General features: G+C 37.6%; 1 protein-coding gene across 7 annotated transcripts in view; it reads left to right on the plus strand.

Annotated features, from left to right (window-relative positions):
* The window catches only part of Cacna2d1 (calcium voltage-gated channel auxiliary subunit alpha2delta 1), a 432,008-nt gene that overhangs the window by 301,861 nt on the left and 107,398 nt on the right, over window positions 1-22,749 (plus strand). For all 7 annotated transcript variants that reach the window (XM_076566314.1, XM_076566315.1, XM_076566316.1 and 4 more), the window contains one exon: window positions 6,299-6,430. In XM_076566314.1, coding sequence (XP_076422429.1) covers window positions 6,299-6,430 — 132 coding nt within the window. The remainder of the gene's footprint in view (window positions 1-6,298; window positions 6,431-22,749) is intronic.

Consider the following 22,749-nt stretch of genomic DNA (forward strand, 5'->3'; position numbering starts at 1 on the left):
CTCTAGATATGGCCCATTTTCCCGGGGAAGGAGTTTCCCTCTCAGTTGATGGCCATTGTGTTGCCAAGGAACAGGCAATTCTTCTATTCAGGGTCTAGATAATGAGAACTCACCATGAAATAAAGATTTATAAACAAATGTCTGATATATGAATGGTACTTTGGAAACTGAAATACACTTGTTTGAATAGGGTGCCTGCAGTTCTCCTGGTGATTTTTGTGCAACTTTTTTCAGGCTTGTGTCTTTCTCTAACAAGAGTGGTAATACTAGTACCCCATTCAAAATGTTATCCTAAATGTTAAGGTCATGCATGGTTAAATAGTTAACACCTGCTGGCATTTATTAAGAGCAGAGTAAAGGCTGCTTAGTATTTGTGATAAATTTTTGAATAAAATGCCAATTGTTATCAAAGGCAGGGCATATTAAAAGAACAGTATTGCTAGTTAAATGGAAACTAGTAAATACTATGATCAGTTTGTTTGCATAATATTTAGCATTACTACATCAAAAAATGAAATCTAATCCTTTGCAAAGCTTTAATCGCTATACCTCTAATATAGGACTTACTAAAATTATTTTTTATTTTAAGTGAATCATAACAAATGTTTTGCTCTTCTAGCATGCATTTGTTTTATGTGCAAGCTCAAGTGTGCAAAATTTGTTATTTAATATGAGAGATTCTCCATGATATACCATGAATAGTATGACAAAAGTATTGTATTGTATATTTATAGATTTCTGAGAAGAAAATTCTTTATATACAATATACCCAGTCTAGTATCTATGCTGAGTTAATGTATAAGTTAATTAGCTTGACCATATAATTATTTTGTAGTGTGCACACATATTAAATTATCATCTCACCACACACACACACACACACACACACACACACACACTTTTCAAGTAATGATAAAGCTGTGAAAATAATAAACTATAGTTGACAGTATTTATAGTGTTCATATTTTTGAAAGGACTTTAATGCATGGTGAGGCCTTGAGTTCTGAATAAATCAACAGAACACATTCAAATTTAATGAAATCTTGATTAAACTTAAAAAGGAACAATAATTCATTCTTTTATTGCCTGAAGTTTTCAAAGGAAAATTAAATCCCAAGCTTGTCAATGACCGTGCATTCTGTCTTGACAAGATGTCGCTTAGAAGAGTCATGTACTTTGGAAGAATTAGCAGCACTGGAAGAGGCTGCCTTTGTGCTAGAACAAATTGAATTCCTCTTTCTTCCTTTGAGAAGCCACACGGAACAATAAAATACTCTTAACAAGAGATTACTGAAGACCAAGGCCATACTTTTGAAAAACCAAGTACATGAAGAATAGGGATAGATGCTTGGCACTGTGAATCAATTATCAGTGAAATCCCATCATGCCATTCAGAAGACACCCTGAAGTCAAGGCTGTTCTACACATAGTCACTCTGAGTTGGCCTTGCACATCTATAAAGGACTTAATTTGTCCAAAGTATAATTTTCTAACAGATAAACATACCATTTGTGAAAATTAACAGAATATCAGAGCTAACTTTATTTTTATTCTCAACATAAGCAAGGGACAAGAAGTTTGTATGAATGTAAAAATCATATTTTTAGGATTCAGAGGGAAAGGTAGGGCCAACTTGAATGTAACATAATATGTATGATACACAGTTGATAATATAAAATGCAGCATAATTAAAAAGAGTTCCAATCAAATCAGAGAAAACCTGTTAGAAATATAATCAATATTTTTAAAATTTATCTGCCCAAATAGATAAGTTATATTGTTGGTTATGAAAGATTTGACCGTCTTGAGCTGGAGCAATGGTTCCATGGTGAAGAGAATGGACTGCTCCTCCAGAGGAAATGGGTTCAGTTCCCAGCACCCACATCTCACAGTTGAAAACTCCCTGTAACTTCTGTTCACGGTAATCTGATGTCTTCTGGCTCCAAGAACGCCTCATCTCTCTCTCTCTCTCTCTCTCTCTCTCTCTCTCTCTCTCTCTCTCTCTCTCTCTCTCTCTCTCTCTCTCTCTCTCTCACACACACACACACACACACACACACACATACACACACACACACACACAATTTAAGTTTTTTTTTAAATATTTGAACTTATTTTGAAACTATAATTTACTTAGTAATTTTGAAATAGCTAAATAGCTTCAGTTAAAGAACATTTAATTTTGATGTCCTAATATTGAAACATTGTGACATGTGCTATCAATTGCATTTTGAAGACTTTATAATAAAAAAATTGTAAGTGAAATGTTTTTTCAATACTCACTTGAACATTAATTAGTAAGTCTGAGTTCAATAAATAATTTCCAGTATAATGCCATTATCTAAATGAATAATATATGTAGCCATCTGGAGAAATAACTCCTGAAGGTGAATAATTTTCTGGATAATGTGGGTTTGTTTGTTTTTTCTATCATAAAATAGATATGATTTATATCTTTTATTTTAAGAATTATGGTGGCAGGAAAATAGAAACAAGCAAGAGCCACCAGGACTAGAGGAAGTACATAGCCACCCAAAGTGTTCGGCATAAAATCGTTTCCATATAGGAAGTCTGAACTTTTCTGGTATGCTATCTTTTACCCAGTTGCACCCACAATTGTTACTTTAACAGCATTTTCCTCACCATACTCTTTACAAACTGGGAGAGGGAAAGACTCGTAGATGGAGGTTGGCTGACTGCGTGTAAAGGAAATGGAGGTAGAGGGAGGATCTCAGGCCAGCAGAGGCCTGCGTTGCTCCTAAGGCTCATGTTGTGCTTTGGCTCTGTGATTATACGAATGACCTACCACTTACCTGAGCATCATCCACCCTGAGAATGGCAATACCATACAGATGGACAGCTGCTGTGCACAGTAGTGATTCTGGATGTGCTATTCTTTATTAATTGCAAAGGAAAAATCTGTTATTCCAGGTTATTAAATAATCTTTATTAACCAAAGATAGTCCATAATCTGTTTTAGAGAAAATATAGCTGAGTGACCAAGGTTCTGAAGTCACATGAATACTTGCTTTCTTGTTTGTTTTGGTGCTTTATATATGTCCTTATACATTCTTTTACATTTTAGGTATTTTCAGTAAAATTTGAGAAAAAATCTTGTAATGTGCAATGTATCTTACTTTGTCAAGGTTTTGTTTTGTAAGGAATTTGGAAGGTGCATCTGAGGAAATGAAAAGAGCAAGGGCCAGTTCTCTCTCTCCTTCAGTCTCTGGACATGGGATTGGATTGAAAGAAAAAAAGAAAGGAAAACTCTGTCCATCATGACAGTACTGTCAAACTGTCCCCCAAGGGCGTATTATTAGATCCGGACTCCTGAAGCTGGCCTTTGTGTTTTGACTTTTGGCATTAGACATTCAAGTCTAATTATTCTGGAACTAACAGAATAATGACTGTGTTCAGAAGTCCTTATAAATATATACTTATTGTATCCTGAGACCCCAGTACATACTGGATATCAAGCTTGTGTCTTTCTAATGTGCTGGATATATATTATCATTTCTTTCATTCTGAGGAAACGTTAAAAGCATTTCAAGTGCCTCGTCTGTACATGTACTTTATATACTTTGCTCATTTGTAGATGCACGCATTTTGATGAAAACACTTAGAAATCTGTCTATAATGTTTCACGGAGAATTTTGTCAAATATGTTGAATTGGAATTTTAAAACATATTGCCACAAGGATAGCAATTTGTCAGAGCTTAGCTGTTTTGCTCAGTGCATAATTACAAATTGTATGGTGTGCCCATTCTTATTATATCATAGTTGTTATGATATCAAATAAAATTAAGAGAAATAGCAGCCAAGCAAACAATAAAACTTTAATAAATCTAACTATCTGTTTTCTGCTGCTTGTTATGAAATAGAGTCAAGGAAATTGAAAAGATAGAATTGTTTGGACATTAATGAAGTACTTATGAATCCTAAATAAACATTATGATTCATTCTATACAATGTTACTATAAAAGTCATGAATGTTCAAAGAAAAATATGATGTCCCTCTCTGTGATGATTTGTATAATATTTTAAATATTCATGGATGGTATCAGCTCAGATTATCTATGTGAATATAAATTTTCATATAACTGGCCACTTGGTGTTCATGGAATCATGCTTTTGAATATGAATTCTTCAATAACGCAAATGTATCATGGATCTGACCCAGCTCATGAATATTCACACACACACACACACACACACACACACACACACACTCACTCACTCACACACACACAGCTGATCTTCCTGAAAGTAATCACATACATAAAGATGAAAATCTCATTAGTTTTCCATAATGAGAGCTGCATCAGGATGCTGGTCCCAGGGTGGCTTTATAATTCCTTTGTGCTTGTTATTTTCTTTAAAAGGAAAACAAACAAAAAAGAAACTAACAAACAAATATACAATGTAACTTTCTTTTTTTACAGGTTCATGTCCCTTTTTTATTGGGTGAATTTCTTTTATTGTAAATAGATACATTATTTCATGCAGTATATTCTGATTATGTTTTCTTCTCTGTATTCCTCTCAGTTTCTCCATGACTTCACCTCCATCTGGATCCAACCCTATTCTCTCTCTCCTTAGAGAACAAATAGGCATCTAGGATAATAATAAAATATAATGAGACTTAAGAAACAAATCAGAGTAGGGCAAAACAAACAGAAGGGGAAAAGCCTAAGAAAAGGCAAACACTCCTTTCATTTTAGCTGCCTAAAGCCTGCACATTATTTAATTGTGACTGCACTTGCTGTTTCCTGTGGTCATAGAAAAGAACAGAAGAGAACACAATTACATAAATTAGAAAATATTTTGAGGTGAGCGAATTAATGGCACAGAATATTAAACCTGTTAGAGCACAGCTTACTCAGTGATTAAAGGGAGCTTCATTGCTATAAATGTGCATGCTCAAAAGAGTGAAGGGCTCGCATCAATTAAAATTGCTTTAATCTTGAGATCACATGTAATTAAAGCACTGTCTTCCAGTTGAGGCTTAAGTAGTGATTCTCATATGTGTATTGACCCCAGCCTCATTCTGCTGATCTGCTGGAAGCGTGGTTCGTGTTTTACATACAAGGACAGGAAATACATGAATTGTCTATACCTCTTTTTCTCTCCAAGAATCAGGTCTATAGTTATGTGAGTGGAAACTATATTCCTCCCAGTCACTTTTTTCAGATAGGACTTACATATCCCAGGCTGTCCTCCAAGGATGACTTTAAACCATGATCTTAAATCCACTGCCCAAATGCTGGGACTATAGGTGTTCTCTAACACACATAGTTCCTACCATGCTGAGAATCAAGACGAGGATCTTCAACATACTAGCTGGCACTGTATACAGCTGTAACCCCAGAATCCCAGAAAAACTATAACCATGCTCTAGTTATGTTATGACGTTGTGATCATGGAAGCACATTATTTAAATACTATTTGATTCATGCTCTAGCTGGAAGTCTCTTTCTGGATATTCTTCAAAACTAGTGAATGACATATTTTTTAAAAACCTATTCAGATCTGTAAGTAATTAAAATTCAGTGTCTAAGTTAATCACATGGACCTTATTACCAACATGCTCTAGTTCTTAACTGAATGAAGAGGAAAAATAAAAATTATTACTTTGAATAGTATTGATGAAGCATTGTCTGACTAGTCTCCAGCTTCTAACACTGATATGATCAAATTTCCCGGTGACTTTTTCCTCTACCAAACTATATGCAGTTGTTGGTGTTGGGTAAGCACAGCTGATAAAGGTGCTCAATGGTAACCGTGTATTTGTTGTGTTTTAACTCTGGTCTCTAGGGAACTCACATGAACATACAACAGAGAGTCAGTAGAACTTGAAGTTTGCACTGTTGAAACTCTACTGTAGACCCCCCTCCGAGAAAGAGATATAAACCAACTTCCTTTTCGTCGTGTGTCTAGGGAGATCTTGGTACTTTGTACTTTGGAGTAATTTTATACCAAAGAAGTATTTAAGAAAGTCTGAGGTTACTTTTTCTTGTCACAGTTGGGGGTGAGAGGTGCATGGCAGTATTACCTAATAGCGCAGGTAGAAGATACTACTGAACAGTCTGCAATATGTGGGATTTGGGACAGTTACCCATTCTAAATGTCAATCAGAGTACCACCATACAGTATTGAAAACTTAGTTCTGTGCTTAAAACCTTCGGATTTCCAGTAGATTACAGTATTTTATAACAGACAATGAGAACATGTAACATAAGTTTAGAAAAAATAGTAATATGCATTTGAATAAAATGATTGTTTTCTTGTTTTTGCTAGCAACCATAGTGTTAAATGAGCTCAACTGGACAAGTGCCTTAGATGAAGTCTTCAAAAGAAACCGAGATGAAGACCCCACGTTGCTGTGGCAGGTGTTCGGCAGTGCCACTGGCCTGGCCCGGTATTATCCAGGTAAGTGTCCAGAGAGTCAGCAAATATGAAGAGGAACTGCAGATACCAGCATCAGGGATGTCTGTGAAATGTTCTTTTGTACAGTTCTTTTACTGGTGGTGTGGCCACTGGTAGCTTCCCCAATGGGTGGCACATACACCTATGTACATATGGGCCATATTAATTCGACCTAAGGGCTTAAAAATAACTAATAAATAAATAATAAAGAAGAGGAAATAAAGGGAACAGGATTGGTAGGGGTTTTGTGCGGAGACATGGTTAAGATATAGTCAAATACCCAGTATGCATGTTTGAAAATGCCAAAAATCCATAAAATTATTATCATGAGAAAGAAGGTAACATTGCACTAACTTAGTCATAATTGCTTTGAAGTAAAGTACCCAAGAAGTGATCAGAAACAGTACTGGACCTGGTCAGACTGCAATACAACACTGAGCAGAGATACTTAGGCATGAATATTAGAAGAACGTTACTGAGGAAGCCTGAAAAAAAATCCATGCTTCAGATCCAGCTGCACAGCACAGTACAGTAATATGTAGACCTTTAGAACTACATTGAATGGTTTCTCTCCAAGAATTGCGTCTGCAGTTTTAGTGTATGTATTAAAAGTGCCAGTGCTTTTCTTTAGCCAAGGAATGTGCATTTGTTCAAATGAAAGGGCCGAGAAATAAGGTAGGAACACACAGTTTTTTCTGTTTCATGTTGCAACCAATTCTTATGTCATCTCAGTGATCATACACATTCAGCATACATAGGTATGATTTATAAATTGAAATAAACATTTTTGTAATGTTCTTTATTCCTATAAGGAACAGTAAGGAGTGTTAAACACTATCTTTTTTTATTTTTTTATTTTCTGAGACAGGGTTTCTCTGTGTAGCTTTGCACCTTTCCTGGAACTCATTTGGTAGCCCAGGCTGGCCTTGAACTCACAAAGATCCTCCTGGCTCTGCCTCCTAAGTGCTGGGATTAAAGGCCTGTGCCACTGCCCGGCTAAACACTATCTTATAACACAAAAGTGAAAATTAATCAGTGGTCCCCTCCGAGCCCCTACGGGCAGGCAGACTTAAGTGAAATGTCAGTTCTCATGTGAAGGTCTGCCACCTTAGCTTCACCGCGTTCTTACAAAAGCAGCTTGCATTCTTCCTCTCCAAGGCCTGACTAGGTAAAATAGCTCTCAGTGGGCACAGCAGGACCTCAGAGCTTTGTTGTTGTTGTTGTTGTTTTGTTTTGCTATTTATGTTTGCTAAATGTGCTGACAGCTGAATCTGTCATAGTGAAACATCAGACAAAAATAAATAAAAAAAGATTTCATTCTTACTTTGCACTGTATAGTAATAGAAACAAATTTAAGTATTCAGGTTGAGGAACAGGCGAGATATTTATAACCTCTAGGTGATCATAAATGGCAGATGGGGGAACAGTGCTAATTACTTTTTTCAGAGCTCTAGTACAGTAGCAAAGGCCAAGTTTAAATTAGAAAGGAATCACAATAATATCTTATGTTACAGTAAAAGTGAGATTTTCTCCGTGCAGACACTTTACGAAGTATGATGCAACACTTCTAAAACTCTTGTTATAGTTAAATCTTAAATGCTATTTATAAGGAGATTGAAATAGAAAAAAGCAACAGCACTTATGTACATATTAAACCTGATGTGGTCAGCTTTAACTTATCCAGATCTTATAAAATATTGTCCAGTACAATTTCAAAAATCTAGAAACCAAATACCTAACATGCCCTCCAGCAATTACAAATAAATTTATCATGAACTAATAACATCATGTAGATTTTGAACCTTATAAAAACATTTTCATAAATAAATGCTTGAGGGAAAGGAAAAAAAGCAGTCAGTGATTGGAAATTAGTATATTGTTGAGAAAGCAAAGGGCCAAGACCAGAGAGGAAGGAATGGCTGAGAGACGAAGTGGGGCCATGGACAAACAGGATTAGAAAAGGAAGTGTGACATGAAGGAGAGAAGACGGGAAAAACAGGATGGTGAAAATGTCACGGTACAAATGAATGTTTTTCGCGGGTACTTGTTATTAAATGTAGCATTGAATTCTTAAATTTTTGCATTCTATGATTCTTTTATTCTGAATGCTAATTGAAGAGTTGATTACTTTTTTATTTTTAATATTAATTAGAAAATTTCAAGTGTCTTGACATTTGTTCATAATACCTTCGAAAAAGTCTTTACATTTTTAATTTAACCAAATCTCATCCTGGAGATCCTCTCAGAATGCTAGCTGTGGGAGCCAGCCCAAGCCCAACCACAAGACCTCAGTTTTTAAATCGGGTTTGGTGGGCAAACTGACTGAGCAGAAGGCTGCCCTGCTGAATTCAGTTACCTGTTGGAACAATTGTCAAAATGGTCTGTATGGAGGACCCTTCACGTAATTTCTTCTCCAATGATTTCAGTGCTGAGTTGGTATTGAGAGGAATGATGTAATAGCACCAGATTTCTTAACCAAGGAGTAAGATAGGGTCATTGATATGAATTAGCTTGTTATAAATGTCTCAATAGATTATATTCTCTAATAAATCTGTCTTACTAATACAGACAAGCTCATCTCTGCCTTTAGAGTTATTTATTGATGAGTAGAAACAAAAGGTCACATATGGTGATCTTCTTTGTGGTGTGTGTATGTATAGTATATGCCCACGTGTGCAGATACATTCTCTTGTGTGTGTTTGCTTAGAGGCCAGAAGTCAACACTGAATGTCTTCCTCGGTCACTTCTGACCTTATTTTTTGAGACAGGTCCTGTCACTGAACTTGCAGCTTACCCTCTATGCTAGACTGGCTAGCCAGTAAGCCTGTGTCTCTCCTCGGGGGACACCTCTCCATTCTCATGCCTGCAGACATGGGTCAGGCTCTGACATGGGTCCTGGGGTCCAAAACAAAGTTCTCACGCTTGTACAGCAAGTACTTTACCCACGGAACCATCTTTCCAGCCTTAAAACCTCTTAACTAGGTTTCCTACATGAAATTAATCCTCCTACAGGAACACCAGGGCCTTGGGTAAGTCTTTTGAGCTTTGTGAGACCTGATCCACACATACAAAGTAAAGAAATGCTAATTTTTGCTAAGTTATCCCCTAGAAGTTCCGGGTGGGTCACTGAGAAAAACCACAATTGAAAGTACTTCAGAGTACAAAAGACTATGGACCAGAGAGATCACTGGGTAAGAGCATTGGCCGTTCTTACAGATGACCTAGTTTTGATTTCCAGCACCCATATCAGATGCCTTTTCTGACCTCTTAGGTACCAGGTATGCAGATAATGTACCATACACATAAAAATGTAAATACAAAAGAACAGGCATTTCTACAGCAGTGTGGGTTCCACTATGTATAGACAGCAATCACTTGATCTAAGATGTTATAGAGAATAGCTGAGCTCACAGTTGGTTGATAAAGAAGCAAAATAAAAAAAGGAAGGAAATCTGAACATGGCTGAGTCATAGTGCCAGACAGTCACACCACATTGTGGGCTTGGCCTGTGACCGTTTCTTCATTTCTCTATAGCGTTGCCAGGAAAAAGTAACTTCTAGTGAAGCTGCTTGACCCTTCAGGCTCCCAGTGTCTCTGTTTGTAGCATCAGATAGCCCACGCAGCCACTACCGTACAGGATCGTTGACTAGCAAACAAAATCTATGTTATGTATTTATCCAAATGTAGACTTTCCCTGTAACTCTGTAAGCTAAGCTACCTATATTTTATTTTCTCATGGAAATCCTTGCTTGTCATGGAATTAAAAAGTAAATTGTTTTTCAGAAATTTTATTTTCTGAATCACAAAAATTGTTAAAATGCTTGCTTTCATTGTTCAAATGCTATTTAAAACAGGCCCACCCAAAATGGTGTATAGTAAACAACCATGTTCTAGAGCCAGGTAGCAGGTAAACATACCTTACCTCAGACACTGCATGAAGTAGTAGCTTTCATAAACTGTTGTTGACCTCAGTGCTCAAACCAAGAGAAGGATGGCGGTTAAATGTAGAGAACGAGATGCATTAATATTCTTAGCATTTGCCCAGATATTAGAGAAATAGGATGGTTAGCCACCCACACGGTTCTCACTTGACCTTGTGCAGAGAGGACTCTGAAGACATAGTTTGTTTGAACTTTAATATCTACTCTTAGTTTAAACATCAGCAGGCTTTCTTATCTACCAGACATGGATAAAAAGAAACTGTGAAACCCAATCCTTTCTATCCTTTCTCCAGCTCCTCTCCTTTGTCATCCTTTTCCTCCACCCCTTCCTTTCCCTCTTCTTCTGTTTTTAATATAGGAAGATTTTTATACTATAATAGAAGGAAAATTATCCTGGGATGGGTTTTTAGTTGCTATGATAATCATTCTTTAACTATGTCATACTGTATTTTGCCTATTTCCTCCTGACAACTGGAAGTTTTTGAACAAGATGATCTCCAAAGTCCTCCCCAACACTAAAGCATTGTGTCTAGCTGTTAGCTTTTGCTCTCTCCACAGCCTTGTTTTCCAAGATCCTTAGACCCAGTTCCCCGGTTAACCAGCAACCTATGGCATCAGGGAAGCTGGCACTCAGAGTGACCTCAGAGAGGCACAGGATACAGTATTGGTTGCCAGTCTTGGGAGAAGGATGGTGCGATTGGTCAACAGTTTCCAAACTACAACCACAGAAAATGAGTCAATTCCCCTCTTTTGTAGCATAGTTGAGAACTTTAACAGTTATTGCAATGTAGATTTTAATAAACAGCAGAGAGAATCCTTAACATTACCAAAAAGAAATAATAAAGCTTGAGGTGTTGGGTATGGTAATATGTTATATAATCCCTATATAATGTGTACATGTACCAAAATATTGTTCTTAATATATCCATAAATAGATACAATTATGATGCTCAATTTCAAAGTAAAATAAAATTCTAAAACAAAACAAAACAAAAATGGTTGGCGTGCATGCCAGTGACATCCTTGTTGAATACATGCTTCCTAGAAAATTTGTAAATATTTTCCTTGGCACTTCTTGAGCTATATAAATTAAGTTTAAGCAGTTGAAACTGATCTCATAGCTACATCTCTGAATTCTTGAACATTTTAAAAATAATTGTTGGTAGAAACTATTTGTTTCACCTATTAATGTCTCCTGAAATTGTAACAGTTGCAGCAGTAACTTGAGATTGTAATTAAGAATCAGTGTCTCATTGAAATGAGGAGGTGGAAAGCTCTTATCCTTTTCAGACCATTACTTTGTTACAAAGGGAAACAAAAAACATGAAAAAGTGGAAGTCTTCCAAATGACATTTACCACCTGTCTTACTAAGCACTTTATGTACCCTTCCCGTTGGTTCTTTTCAAAATTACAAAATTACAAAAAAAAGACCTGATGCATGCTGCCTAAATCTGAAACTCCTAGAACACATTTCCTTGTTGTGAGTGCTAAAACTTTGCTGGAATAAACTGTAATAGAACCTGTGTATAAGTATGTGGCCTGATACTCTTTTTTTTCCGTATGGATAGTCAATTTTGCATGCATTATATATGTCATTTTGAAAAATAACTTGAGAGTCTTTTCATCCTCAAGTATCATATGACAACATTTGAAGAACCTTCTCTTTGGTTTGGCTCCTGAAGGATCATTGGATGGTTTTCTGGAAACGGTGTAATACTGGAGCCTCAGCTTGTCTGTAATTTCTAAAAGTCGTGCTACCAATCGTCCATTATCAACAACAATGCCTGATTTGTTTTCTTTTTGCTTAGAGCCTTGTGAATAAACACATGGTTTATCTATGAATATATTTAACATCTAGTCATCACTATAATAACTAATTTTAAGTAAGATATACTTTTTTTACAATAACTATTAAATCCAGTCTGTGTCCATTGGGACTATTTGGATTGACAATTATAAAAAAAATTCAAAATTTTTATTTTAACATTACAGAAGTTTGTTCCTGCCTCAAATCAAATATGAACACATGGTGAGAGCGGGTCAGTGGTGAGCACAGAAGGCATTTCACTGCCCACTTCTGGGTCATGAATGTGGCGCTCCTATTGCCCAGCCAGTGCTAATCTGTGCTCATTTGAATAGACAAAGCACTGTAACTTCCCTTCTCAGATAATGTCTCAGGAACAACACAAAGCATTTCTTCCTGTATCACTGATCACAACCCCCTTTTCCATGCCCATGTTCTGAGCTAAAAAGGCCGGAGCTGTCCTAAGGACACAAAAATGCTCCAGGTGCAAGCCTGTCCCGGCTGCCCACTGCGTGCATTCCGGCAACTTGTTTCTGCCTTTCTGAAAACTAATCTAATTAAAACGTCAGGAGCCACACACCTCCACACGGAGATCGCCGTGCAGATCATTAAGTGATTAAGCAGCAAATAAATGAAGCCAGCGGCAGTAATAGATTTCCTATGAAAGCTGAGAAAAGAAGTAATTAGGACTAACATCATCAGAGAGGCTTATGAACTATAGATTAAAACACAAGTAAATGCAAAAAAGAAAAATGGGCAGAGGCTTTCTGCAAAGAAAAAAAAAAGGGGGGGTTTCACGTAAGAAAACAAGAAGATGAGCAAGTGCTAGTGTGCATTGGGAGCCGGCAGTGTGATTGCTAGTGGCTGAATGTGAGACCTGGAATGTCAGAATGATTGTGTGTGGATGGAACAGTACAGCTATTCTGGGTGCTCGACTGCTGTGTGTGTCTTCCTAGAAGGAGGGAGTCTTCAGGGACCATCCTCAGAATGCATTGTTAGGAAATGGCAAATGTGAAAATGTAAAAAGACCTAACAAAGGAAGGACCAATAGCAACTGTAAAGGAGACTTCATTGAATATAAAAAATGGGGACATCAGAGAACTAACAAAAATATTAATGACGGACATAAGTGTGTAAGATGGCCATACATTTATAATTTGAGTAGAACTTGGAATGTTGTGGTTGTTTAGTGAAAATAGTATCAGTGGTATTTTCATCTGGGGAGCAAAATGGTGAATTCAGTTCCCAACATCGAAGTTTGAAGTGTGAATGCCGAGAAGATGGAAATAGCTCGACATACAGCTGAGCACAGAGTTTACATTTTTAATTCTGTAGCATTGCTTGCCATGCGCTACCGTCATGTGCTGTATGGCGTGGATTATGCACTGTATACATGTGTGAAAGGTGGCAGGACTGTCTGGAAGACTGGAACAGTCCTGTGCTTCCCCGTCATCATATCCACTGCCTCCTCTACCCCGCCTCTTAGCTGAGCATCGTCACAGTCACTCCCTGGGGCTCACTAGGCTGCTCAGGAGAGCTGTTCAACTAAGGTTCTGGTCAACATTGAACTGGCTACCCAGTTTCTCTCCTTGTGCATGGGTAGAGCAGCTAAAGAGATGCTAATTTAAAAAGTGAAAGTTGTTTGTAATTCAGCCAGGGGAAAGAACCCTAGCTGTAAAATATACCAAAGAGTATTGCTAAGCCCTTCAGCTGTTTCAACTTCTAAAATATCTCTCATCCTGTTCTCCTTTCCTTCATGTACTGTTAAGTCTTTACACCTTATGCCGTTCGTTTTTAGATGCATGGAACCATCTCTGATGTGCTGTTCATTTCATGTTCGGTGCAGTTGATTAAAGAACTGACAAACATCTGGTCTAAGACATGGAGACCCTGTGCACTTCTGAGGTCACCAGTGAAGTTTCAGAGAACTGCACCCATCATCACCACTATCCATGGAGTTTTATTGACTCAGGGAACAGGAAACTTTTACTTATAGAATTGCAATATGCTTGCACTTAAACCTTTTTTCAGATCTTACTAAAATGGAGCATTTCATTGTCAGAGTTAGAATTTTTCCTTAGGTGGAACACAGTTAACATTGTTTTCCAATAACTCTTCCCATCCCATATTTCACAAAACTTCCTGTGCCCTTGTCCTTTCCTAGCTGTTTAAATAAAACATCTTTTTTTGTTGAATATTCCACTTAAACATACAATTTTCTCTGAACCACTACTTCTGCTGAGAGCAAAGTTTCTATATTCTATATGAAGATGTTTCATGTGGGTATAATCTATAATAGGACTTGTAAAAATTGTGGTGATTTATCCTTAGCCACAGAGCTGTGTCTCTGTACTTGAGTTTATATCAACTAGTTTTTAGTAAGCGAGCAAAAAGAGGAAATTTTGTTCAGAAACAAAATTTAAATTTACAAACATTGGGCAGATGAGAAGGCTCAGCAGTAAATGGGACTTGCTGTGCAAGCTGGCCGTGTCAATTTGAAACCTAGAACATGCATAAAAATGGAAGAGCCTATGCCACGGAGTTGCCCCCTGACCTCCATGTGGGTGTTGGAGAGTCTGTGCCCACACTTGCACACATACACATAATAATAATGTTTTATTATTTATTATTATATAATCATTATCATAATTTTTATGGGTTTTTTTTTGTTTTTTTTTTTTGTTTTTTTTTTTTTTTTGGTTTTTCGAGACAGGGTTTCTCTGCGTAGCTTTGCGCCTTTCCTGGAGCTCACTTGGTAGCCCAGGCTGGCCTCGAACTCACAGAGATCCGCCTGGCTCTGCCTCCCGAGTGCTGGGATTAAAGGCATGTGCCACCACCGCCCGGCTATGTTTTTTATTATAATAATAGTTTCAATAATTATTATAAATTAAAATTAAAAAATTATAAGTTACTATTATAAAGGCTAGGCAAAAGGAATTAAAACTGATAATATAAAAACCTTATTTTTCAAGGAAGAATCCTAAATGGAAATCATCCCTCAGCCCACAGTTAGAAGAAACTTATAAGCATTTTAAAGAGAGAAAGAGACAAAACGAAGAGATCTAATAAAATGACTCCAAAGTGACTTGTGAAAAGCAGATGTTAAGGTCTCTTTGACCGGTTGTTGTAGAATGCCGTTTTAAGGTGTTGTTACTTTGGTTTAGTCATGAGTTCTTTAGAAGGACAGATTTAGGTAAGTTCCCTTTGTGGCTGTGAAAGAACAGAATTCCCTCCAGCCATGGCTGCTGGGAGGAGGTGCAGCAATTAAACAAAAGGACAACAGCTGATGTTGGTCCTCCAGGGCCCTGCTCTGCCCTGCAGACCATCAAGACAACCACAGCCTGCATCCCCAGTTCTCTCCCTCTCTACAGCCCAGCTTTTATTGTGTAACTGTAGATAGCAATTTCCTTCTGGAACATAGCCTTTCCTCTATTGTCTGTATCTCTCCTTCCTTTTCATAGCTCTGTGTGTTTGTTTATCAAGCCTACCTGGTCATGTGCCTCCATTGCCACTGAAAATGAAATGCAAATACTACCTTCCATATACAGGCTTTTCCAAGATCAGTCTTTCTTCCCTCATCCCCTTGGAGAACTTCAATTCATCTGTACTGAAGCAGCTATTCAGTTTTCTATTCTTGCAGTAATTATTTGGAATACACTTTTTGTCTAGACACTAAAATATATGCAGCCATGCTTGGAGATAGTTCTTGATGTGTTTCTCTGCTCCACAGCACCCAACACCGTGTCTCTCATGACATGGAGACTAGTAGGTATTTACTAGGTTAAATTTTGTGATGTTAGTCCCTAGAATTGAATGACAATTCATAGTAGAATTTCAGAAAGGGTATAGTATATTTAGCAGATCAAGCATCTTTTCATGACTTTTTTCCCATATTAAAAACATATGCACCTTCTTCTCATAGACAATGTAAGATCCTAATAGGTTTATACTTGCAGCTGACAATCAGGGCTGTCTGGATCATGTGCAGCTCTCTCCATCATGACATAAGACATTTCCTTATTTGACTCTTCACCATGTAGCAGAATTCTAGTTATGTTATCTGCCTTAATCCTTGGAGTCCAATGTAATACACAGTGGCTGCCTTTGTAAACTACAATAAGTTCCAGTGTGGAAAAGCAGATAAAGAAATACAGACCAACCACTGATCTACATTTTTCATTCATTCCATCAAGAAAGAAATCCAGGTACCTCCTAACTTGAGTAAAGCAAGTGTTGCTAGTTAGCCTGTCTGGGTAGCGGTACTCTGGGAGACTCCACATTTGTCTAAAACAGTGGCGTACCTGAAGGAGAGTAATTGAGACCCAGCCGCTTTCATAGCTTGTTCCTTTCTGGTGCAAGTCTTGAGTCAAAGTTGCATTGGTGTATGAAGAGTGTTTCTGCAGATTATACCTGCAGATTTTTTAGTACTATGAACAACATTGGCAATGCCTAGTAGCTGGATTCCAGTTCTTTCATTCCAATGAATTTCTTTTATAATTTAAATTTGTTTGAGATAAGAGTTTTACTGTAGAGCCCTGGCTGGCCTGTGAAGTCCAAAGTTACCAAGTGCTGAGATTAAAGGCATGTGCCAGTATGCCCAGATCAGTGAATTTCTTATGGAAACAATCTCAGTTATAAAATTTTATCTGGAAGTAATTCTTATCTCTAACATCTTCTGCATATTTCTAAGTTCTGAATATAGCCTATTTCAATCTCCTTTTTCTCAGGGGTAGCTTGCCTATTTGAAGACATTACTCACTACAGAAAATTTGTTGTTATAATAAAGGCTATGTAGGCAACCATACTTGAACTCAGTGGTACACACACACACACACACACACACACACCAAAAAAAGAGAGCTAGAGATGAGCTTCAGTGGGAGAAGGAATGGGAGGCAAGAGGAAGAGGAAGAGGGGAATGGGGAGTTACAAGGTCCAAATCTTATTATATACATGTATCAAACTGTCAAAGAATAAATAATAGGAAAAAAGTAGACTTTACTGATCTTTCCCTCTTCTGGCCACACCTGTGGCAGAGGTTGCTAGCTGTTCACAAAATTCTGTCATCTGTTTCAATGTAAGTCCCCTTTGGCAAGTGAAGGCTTGACTCAGGCCTCCAATTTTAAAGCTCCTCTGTGTCTGTGATACCCAGAGCCAGTTCGTGTTAGGTCTCACAAATAAAAATAATGAAGTCTCTCACTTCGTGCCTCAGACTCTAATGACTTGGTTGTACCTTCTCCACAGTTCTTCCCTGCCTTCTGTGGCTGAATGTTCATTGATTTGAAAGGCTGACAGGAACAAGAACTCTGTCCAAATCTCTGCATAATTGCTTAGAGCAGTATTTACTTATTTATTTTTTGTTACTGTTGTTGTTTGTTTGTTTGTTTTGAGATGGGTCTCACTGTGGAGCCCTGGCTTGCCTGGAACTCACTATGCAAACCAAGCTAGCCTCAAACTCAGAGCAGTCCACCTGCCTCTGCTTCCAAAGTGCTGGGATCCAACACCACCACACTCAGCCTTGAAGTAGAATTTATGATGCACATGACTAGTAATACCTTAGAATCTTGCAAACAAATAACATTATTGTGAGAAGACATGGAGTATCTGATATACTTTAAGGCATTTTCTGTCATGACACTAATATAGATTAATTTTTCTATCTTCTGAGTGTTTTCAAGATAAATCAAAATTTAAAGAGGTCAGCCATTTTCTTTCTGTGTCCTCTGGCACTTCAATCTGAGTACAGTGTCTGAACTCTTTGAAGAAAACTGCTCTTTCTTCCACCCATTCCGGAGCTGAGGTGCAAATGAGGTGCTTGAAGAATCTATTTTGGAATGATGGCAACTCTGAATTCTGCTGGATGTGTGCGACAAGTTGAGTCACAGTTGATTGTGCTGTAATTAAGCACGTGCCTATATTCTGTAGGGCATAACTGAGACAAGCTTAACATTACTGTCTATTAGTGACACCAAGAAATGGTCTGCAGTGACTGTCCAGGCATTTTCTGAGTGTATAGAATATACTACTTTTTAAATTTTTCATGATATTAACAATGTGAAGTATTCTAGAGTTAGAAAAGTACGTTTGAACTTACCATTGGAAGTGCAATTAGCTGTAATTTGAAGTGGTGTTTCTATATCAAGAGATATAGTCCTCAGTGTACCATTATCCATTTTACCATTTCTCAACAAATGAAATGAAAAGTGATACTTTTATTGTTAGGCAACATTCATGATAAAAAGGCACCAAAATCTGCATGCTTTCTCGAGAATGTTTCTATAGTACATGATACCACTGTTCTGAATTCATTTACAGGAACCACCTCTCTGTGTAAGGGATCTGATAGCTACCATAGCGCATTCCAGATATCATGGAAAGCATAATAATACTGTGGTGGATTTAGCAAAAGATACAGTTACAGCTCCTTTGGTTGTTTTGTTTTGGTCATGGAAAACATCTTCATAAATGATCATTATCACCATCAATGAAATGATCTTTTCAGAAATTCGATTGCCATTCTTTGCTGTTTCTAAAACCGTGGCGGCAGCCATCCTCAAGTCTTAATGGAATGCAGAAGGGTTGTTTAAGATGAAGACTATCCCCCTTCTAGGGACCTGAGAAGCTCTGGTTTCCTTCCCAGAAGTGTAGCTCCACTATGAATGGTTATGAAACATAATTTGGGGGAACTGCAGAACACACTCTTTTCTCTTTGCTACTTGATCTTCCATAATTTTGAGCTTGGATAAATAAGATACCACTTAAATACCATGATGGAATTTTACATGCTAATTAATATCACAGAAGAATTTATATTCTTTAACTTTACCTTAATATAAGTACTGTAATTTAGTATAACCGTGTCTTACTTAAAGTAAATATATAAGACAATTTATATGAGATTATGAATATTTTAATATATGCAACCTAAGATTAGCAATGTTGTTAAAATTTAATGTTCTTATCCTTAATGTAAATTATAGTCTTTTAATTTTCTTGTGTCTTTAAGGAAATGTATAAATTTTATGGGGCATAATAATTTCTGTCTGTAGATTTCATTTAGCAATCTTAGTGAAAGCAAAAATCTCACATTGATGTTCTCTCTAAAGAATTAAGGACATGGCTTAGAGGTTAAAAAGTGCAAACCTGAGAACTGACCAGGCTGCAGATCCCCAGAACTCAGGTGAATACCTAATAGGTGTGGTGGCTTTCTGGAATTCTAGCCTTGGAAGGTAGAGACTGGAGTCCCCAGAATAAGCTGGAGAGCAAAGACTAACCATATTGCTGAGCTCTGGGTTTGATTTTGATTTGCTGCCTTAATGAATTATGTTGGGGAGCCATGAAGCATGATTCCAAACATAAACCTAGGGCCCCTGCACCCATACACATGCAAAAAACACACAACCATGGAGAAAAGAAGAAATATACTTTTATAATAACTTTAAAATTTCAACCTGATGAGATCAGTTATCAAAGCTTTTGTTGAGGTCTTTCAGTTCATGGCTGGGGCTTGGCCATTGGTCTGAGAAGTAGCCACAGTCTCTTGAGCTCTATGCCTTGCTGCCAGCCTGATCACTCCAGAGAGGGGAAGAGAAGACACGGTATTTAGACCTGGGAAATTTTATTGTTAATAAAGAATTACCCACTGTAATGTGGGAGATGGTTCAGCAAGTGAGAATACTTGCTGCAGAAGCAGAGTCTGAGTCAAACCCTCAACATTAAAACCTGGGTGTGGTTGTTTGACAGTTACCCCAGAATTGTGGGAAGGGCTACATTAAGGGGCTCACTGACCCCTGGTAGAAGGTGATCCAAGAGTAGACCTACTGCCCTACTCTGGCCTGCAGGATCCTGTTCATAGATGTGTGTACCTGCACACACATTTGAGCATTCACCACAAATATGTGCCATATCAGTTACAAGCGTGCACATGTAAACAAATTTTAAAGAATTCTTGACTATAATAGAGATTGTGATGAGAAGATCTGTAAGACATGGGGAGGTCTATGAAGAATTTACAGATGCCAGATATGTTAATAAGTGATGGTGAAGTTTCAAGCCCTCAATTCAGTATCTTTACCAAACCACCCCATGGGAGGGGCCAAGTTAAGGGGCTTCCTGACCACCAACCAGCAGAAGTTGATCCAAGAGTAGACTCACTGCCCTACTCTGGCCTGCAGGATCCTGTTCATGGATTGTGTACCTACACACACATTTGAGCATTCACCACAATTTTAAAGAATTCTTGACTAATAGAGATTATGATGAGAAGGTCTATTAGACTTAGGGAGTTTTATAAAGAATTTACAAATGTAAATAGTCTAATCTATAGCTACCTCTAAGGCTGAAATAAAGTCTTCATTGGCCCAATACCCTGATCTGAGATCCTAATCCCCTAGAGATACAGGCATGTCCCCAAAAGGCAGGTAAGTCAATAGGAGGCCATATTGGTGGAATCTGCTAGAATACGATCCTCTAGGATTTCTAATGTTAACAAGAAGGTCTATACAAAAACAAATAAATAAATAAACTGCTTTGGGGATTCTGGGGATTATAAGTAACTCAGTGTCAGTAGGCTATTGCTGGCCATTGGGAACTTAGTGGATCTTCAGAAATTGCAAGAACATGGAGAAAAGGGGAATGTGTGAAACAGTGGGAGCTGAGTCTGGGAAACACATATGCACTGCAGCCGACAAACACCAGATAAACCACGTAGTGCAGGAAGTAACCCTTCTTCATTCGGTGTCTTACATCACCTGCACATAATACATGGGAATATGCTAATTATTAAAAGAAAAGTATTTTAAAAGCTCATATCATTTTAATCAAGGAAACCAAAGGGATGCATTCCAGTTGAGAGGTAAATAATGTATAAACAGAGACATGGCATTGAAACTTGTGTTCAATTTCTTTAAATTATTTTGTTATTGAGATATTAACTGTTATTTTACAGTAATAGTTGAAAGGAAACTGATCTATCTATCTACATATTTGTTGCTTAATTCTGAGACTACCACAAGGAAAATTGTGGTATTTATATATCCTTGATACTTTAGTTTATAAAGGATGAAAACTGAAAATTTTAAAGAAATAAATTTAATGGATGTTATATTAACTATGTCGGTAATTGGTTCTTTGGGGAGTACTATATTTAAACTTACAGTTTATGTAAATGTGATTAGTCATTTGAAATGAATAAGTCATTTCATAATATAGCTATGCATATGAAATTTCCCAGCCAAGAAGGGCTTCTTCAGTTGTGTGTATTTTGACATACTCTAATTGGCCAAATTATCTTAGTTGGATAATAAGCCTCATTCTCACCAAGAGTCTCCGTAATTTTCCATGATTTCTTAGTAAAGAAAATTGGGAAATATATCATAGTGCATATATCATCTGAGTTCGGAGTTTTCTTGAGTCACGTGCCTAGACAGTTTCAATGTTCGGGACTTCTGAGGCATGAAGCTGCCGTGAAATTCCTGAGCTAAGTTTACTTACCTAATTTAGGCCCGGGCTGTGGGTGAAAGCAAAGAGTTGTAGAGCATGTTGACCAGAGTAAATGTAGACTCCATTAGAATAAGTAAGAGTCAAATACATTTCAAAATCAATATAATAAGCCAAGAAGTTTTTAGGTTTCATTTCTAGTTTCAGAAATATGATACAGGATTTGAAATGAATACATCATTGACTTTCTGCTTGAATTCTTTCACATCACTCATATAAACTTCCCAAAAGCAAACAATTTGTTTGTTATCTTTAAAGCAGATCTTCTATCCATTCCATGTATATAATGTATTGCCACCGCACCACCCTCCTCTTGGCCATCTATGTCCCCCAGGACCTCTCATCCTGTCTGTGCCGTCCTTTTAACTTACTTTGCACTTTCTCCATATACCGCACTGAGTCCAACTAGAGATGTCCATATGTGTGGGGGTGTAGATCCATCCACTTGAACATGGGCAAGCTACCAAGCCAGCTACTATATCTCTGAAGGAAACCAGCTTGACTCATCTTCCCCTAGTAGCCCTCCCCAGAGCCTCGCAAGCCTCGCAGACTCCAAGCTAGACTGTTAACTGGCAGGACCATGTGCAGGGCTCAGAACAGAGATACTGCGAGGTCCTGAGTGCAGCAGCCTTGGCATGTGTAGAAGGTGCTGCTTGGCGGCGGTCCTCCTCATCCTCTGGTTCTTACAATCTTCTCATAACCTCCTCAGTGACATCCTTGAGCAAAGTAGTCCATTTGAAATGGAAATTGATAAACTATTTCAACAATATTCATCATGTATTAAACATACAACTACGAAGGCTATAATAATGCTACTTTATGATAACAATATAAGAAAAACAGTATTTTTGTGAGTGAAGATGATGCTTTTTAGCCCTAGCTAACCTTGGAGTTCCTGCAGACCTTGCTGGCTTCAAACTCACAGAGCCTTTGCCTTGCAAGTGCTGGAATCAAAGGCACGTGCCACCCACCATGCCTGGTGAAAAACAGTCTTGTATTCAGTGAGTTTGCGTTGAATGAAAACAGAATGAGCAGGTAACTGAAAGCACTGATTTCCTTAGCTGCACAAACATGTTCT

Source organism: Peromyscus maniculatus, chromosome 3 (genome assembly GCF_049852395.1).
Source record: "Peromyscus maniculatus bairdii isolate BWxNUB_F1_BW_parent chromosome 3, HU_Pman_BW_mat_3.1, whole genome shotgun sequence".
NCBI classification, from domain to species: domain Eukaryota; kingdom Metazoa; phylum Chordata; class Mammalia; order Rodentia; family Cricetidae; genus Peromyscus; species Peromyscus maniculatus.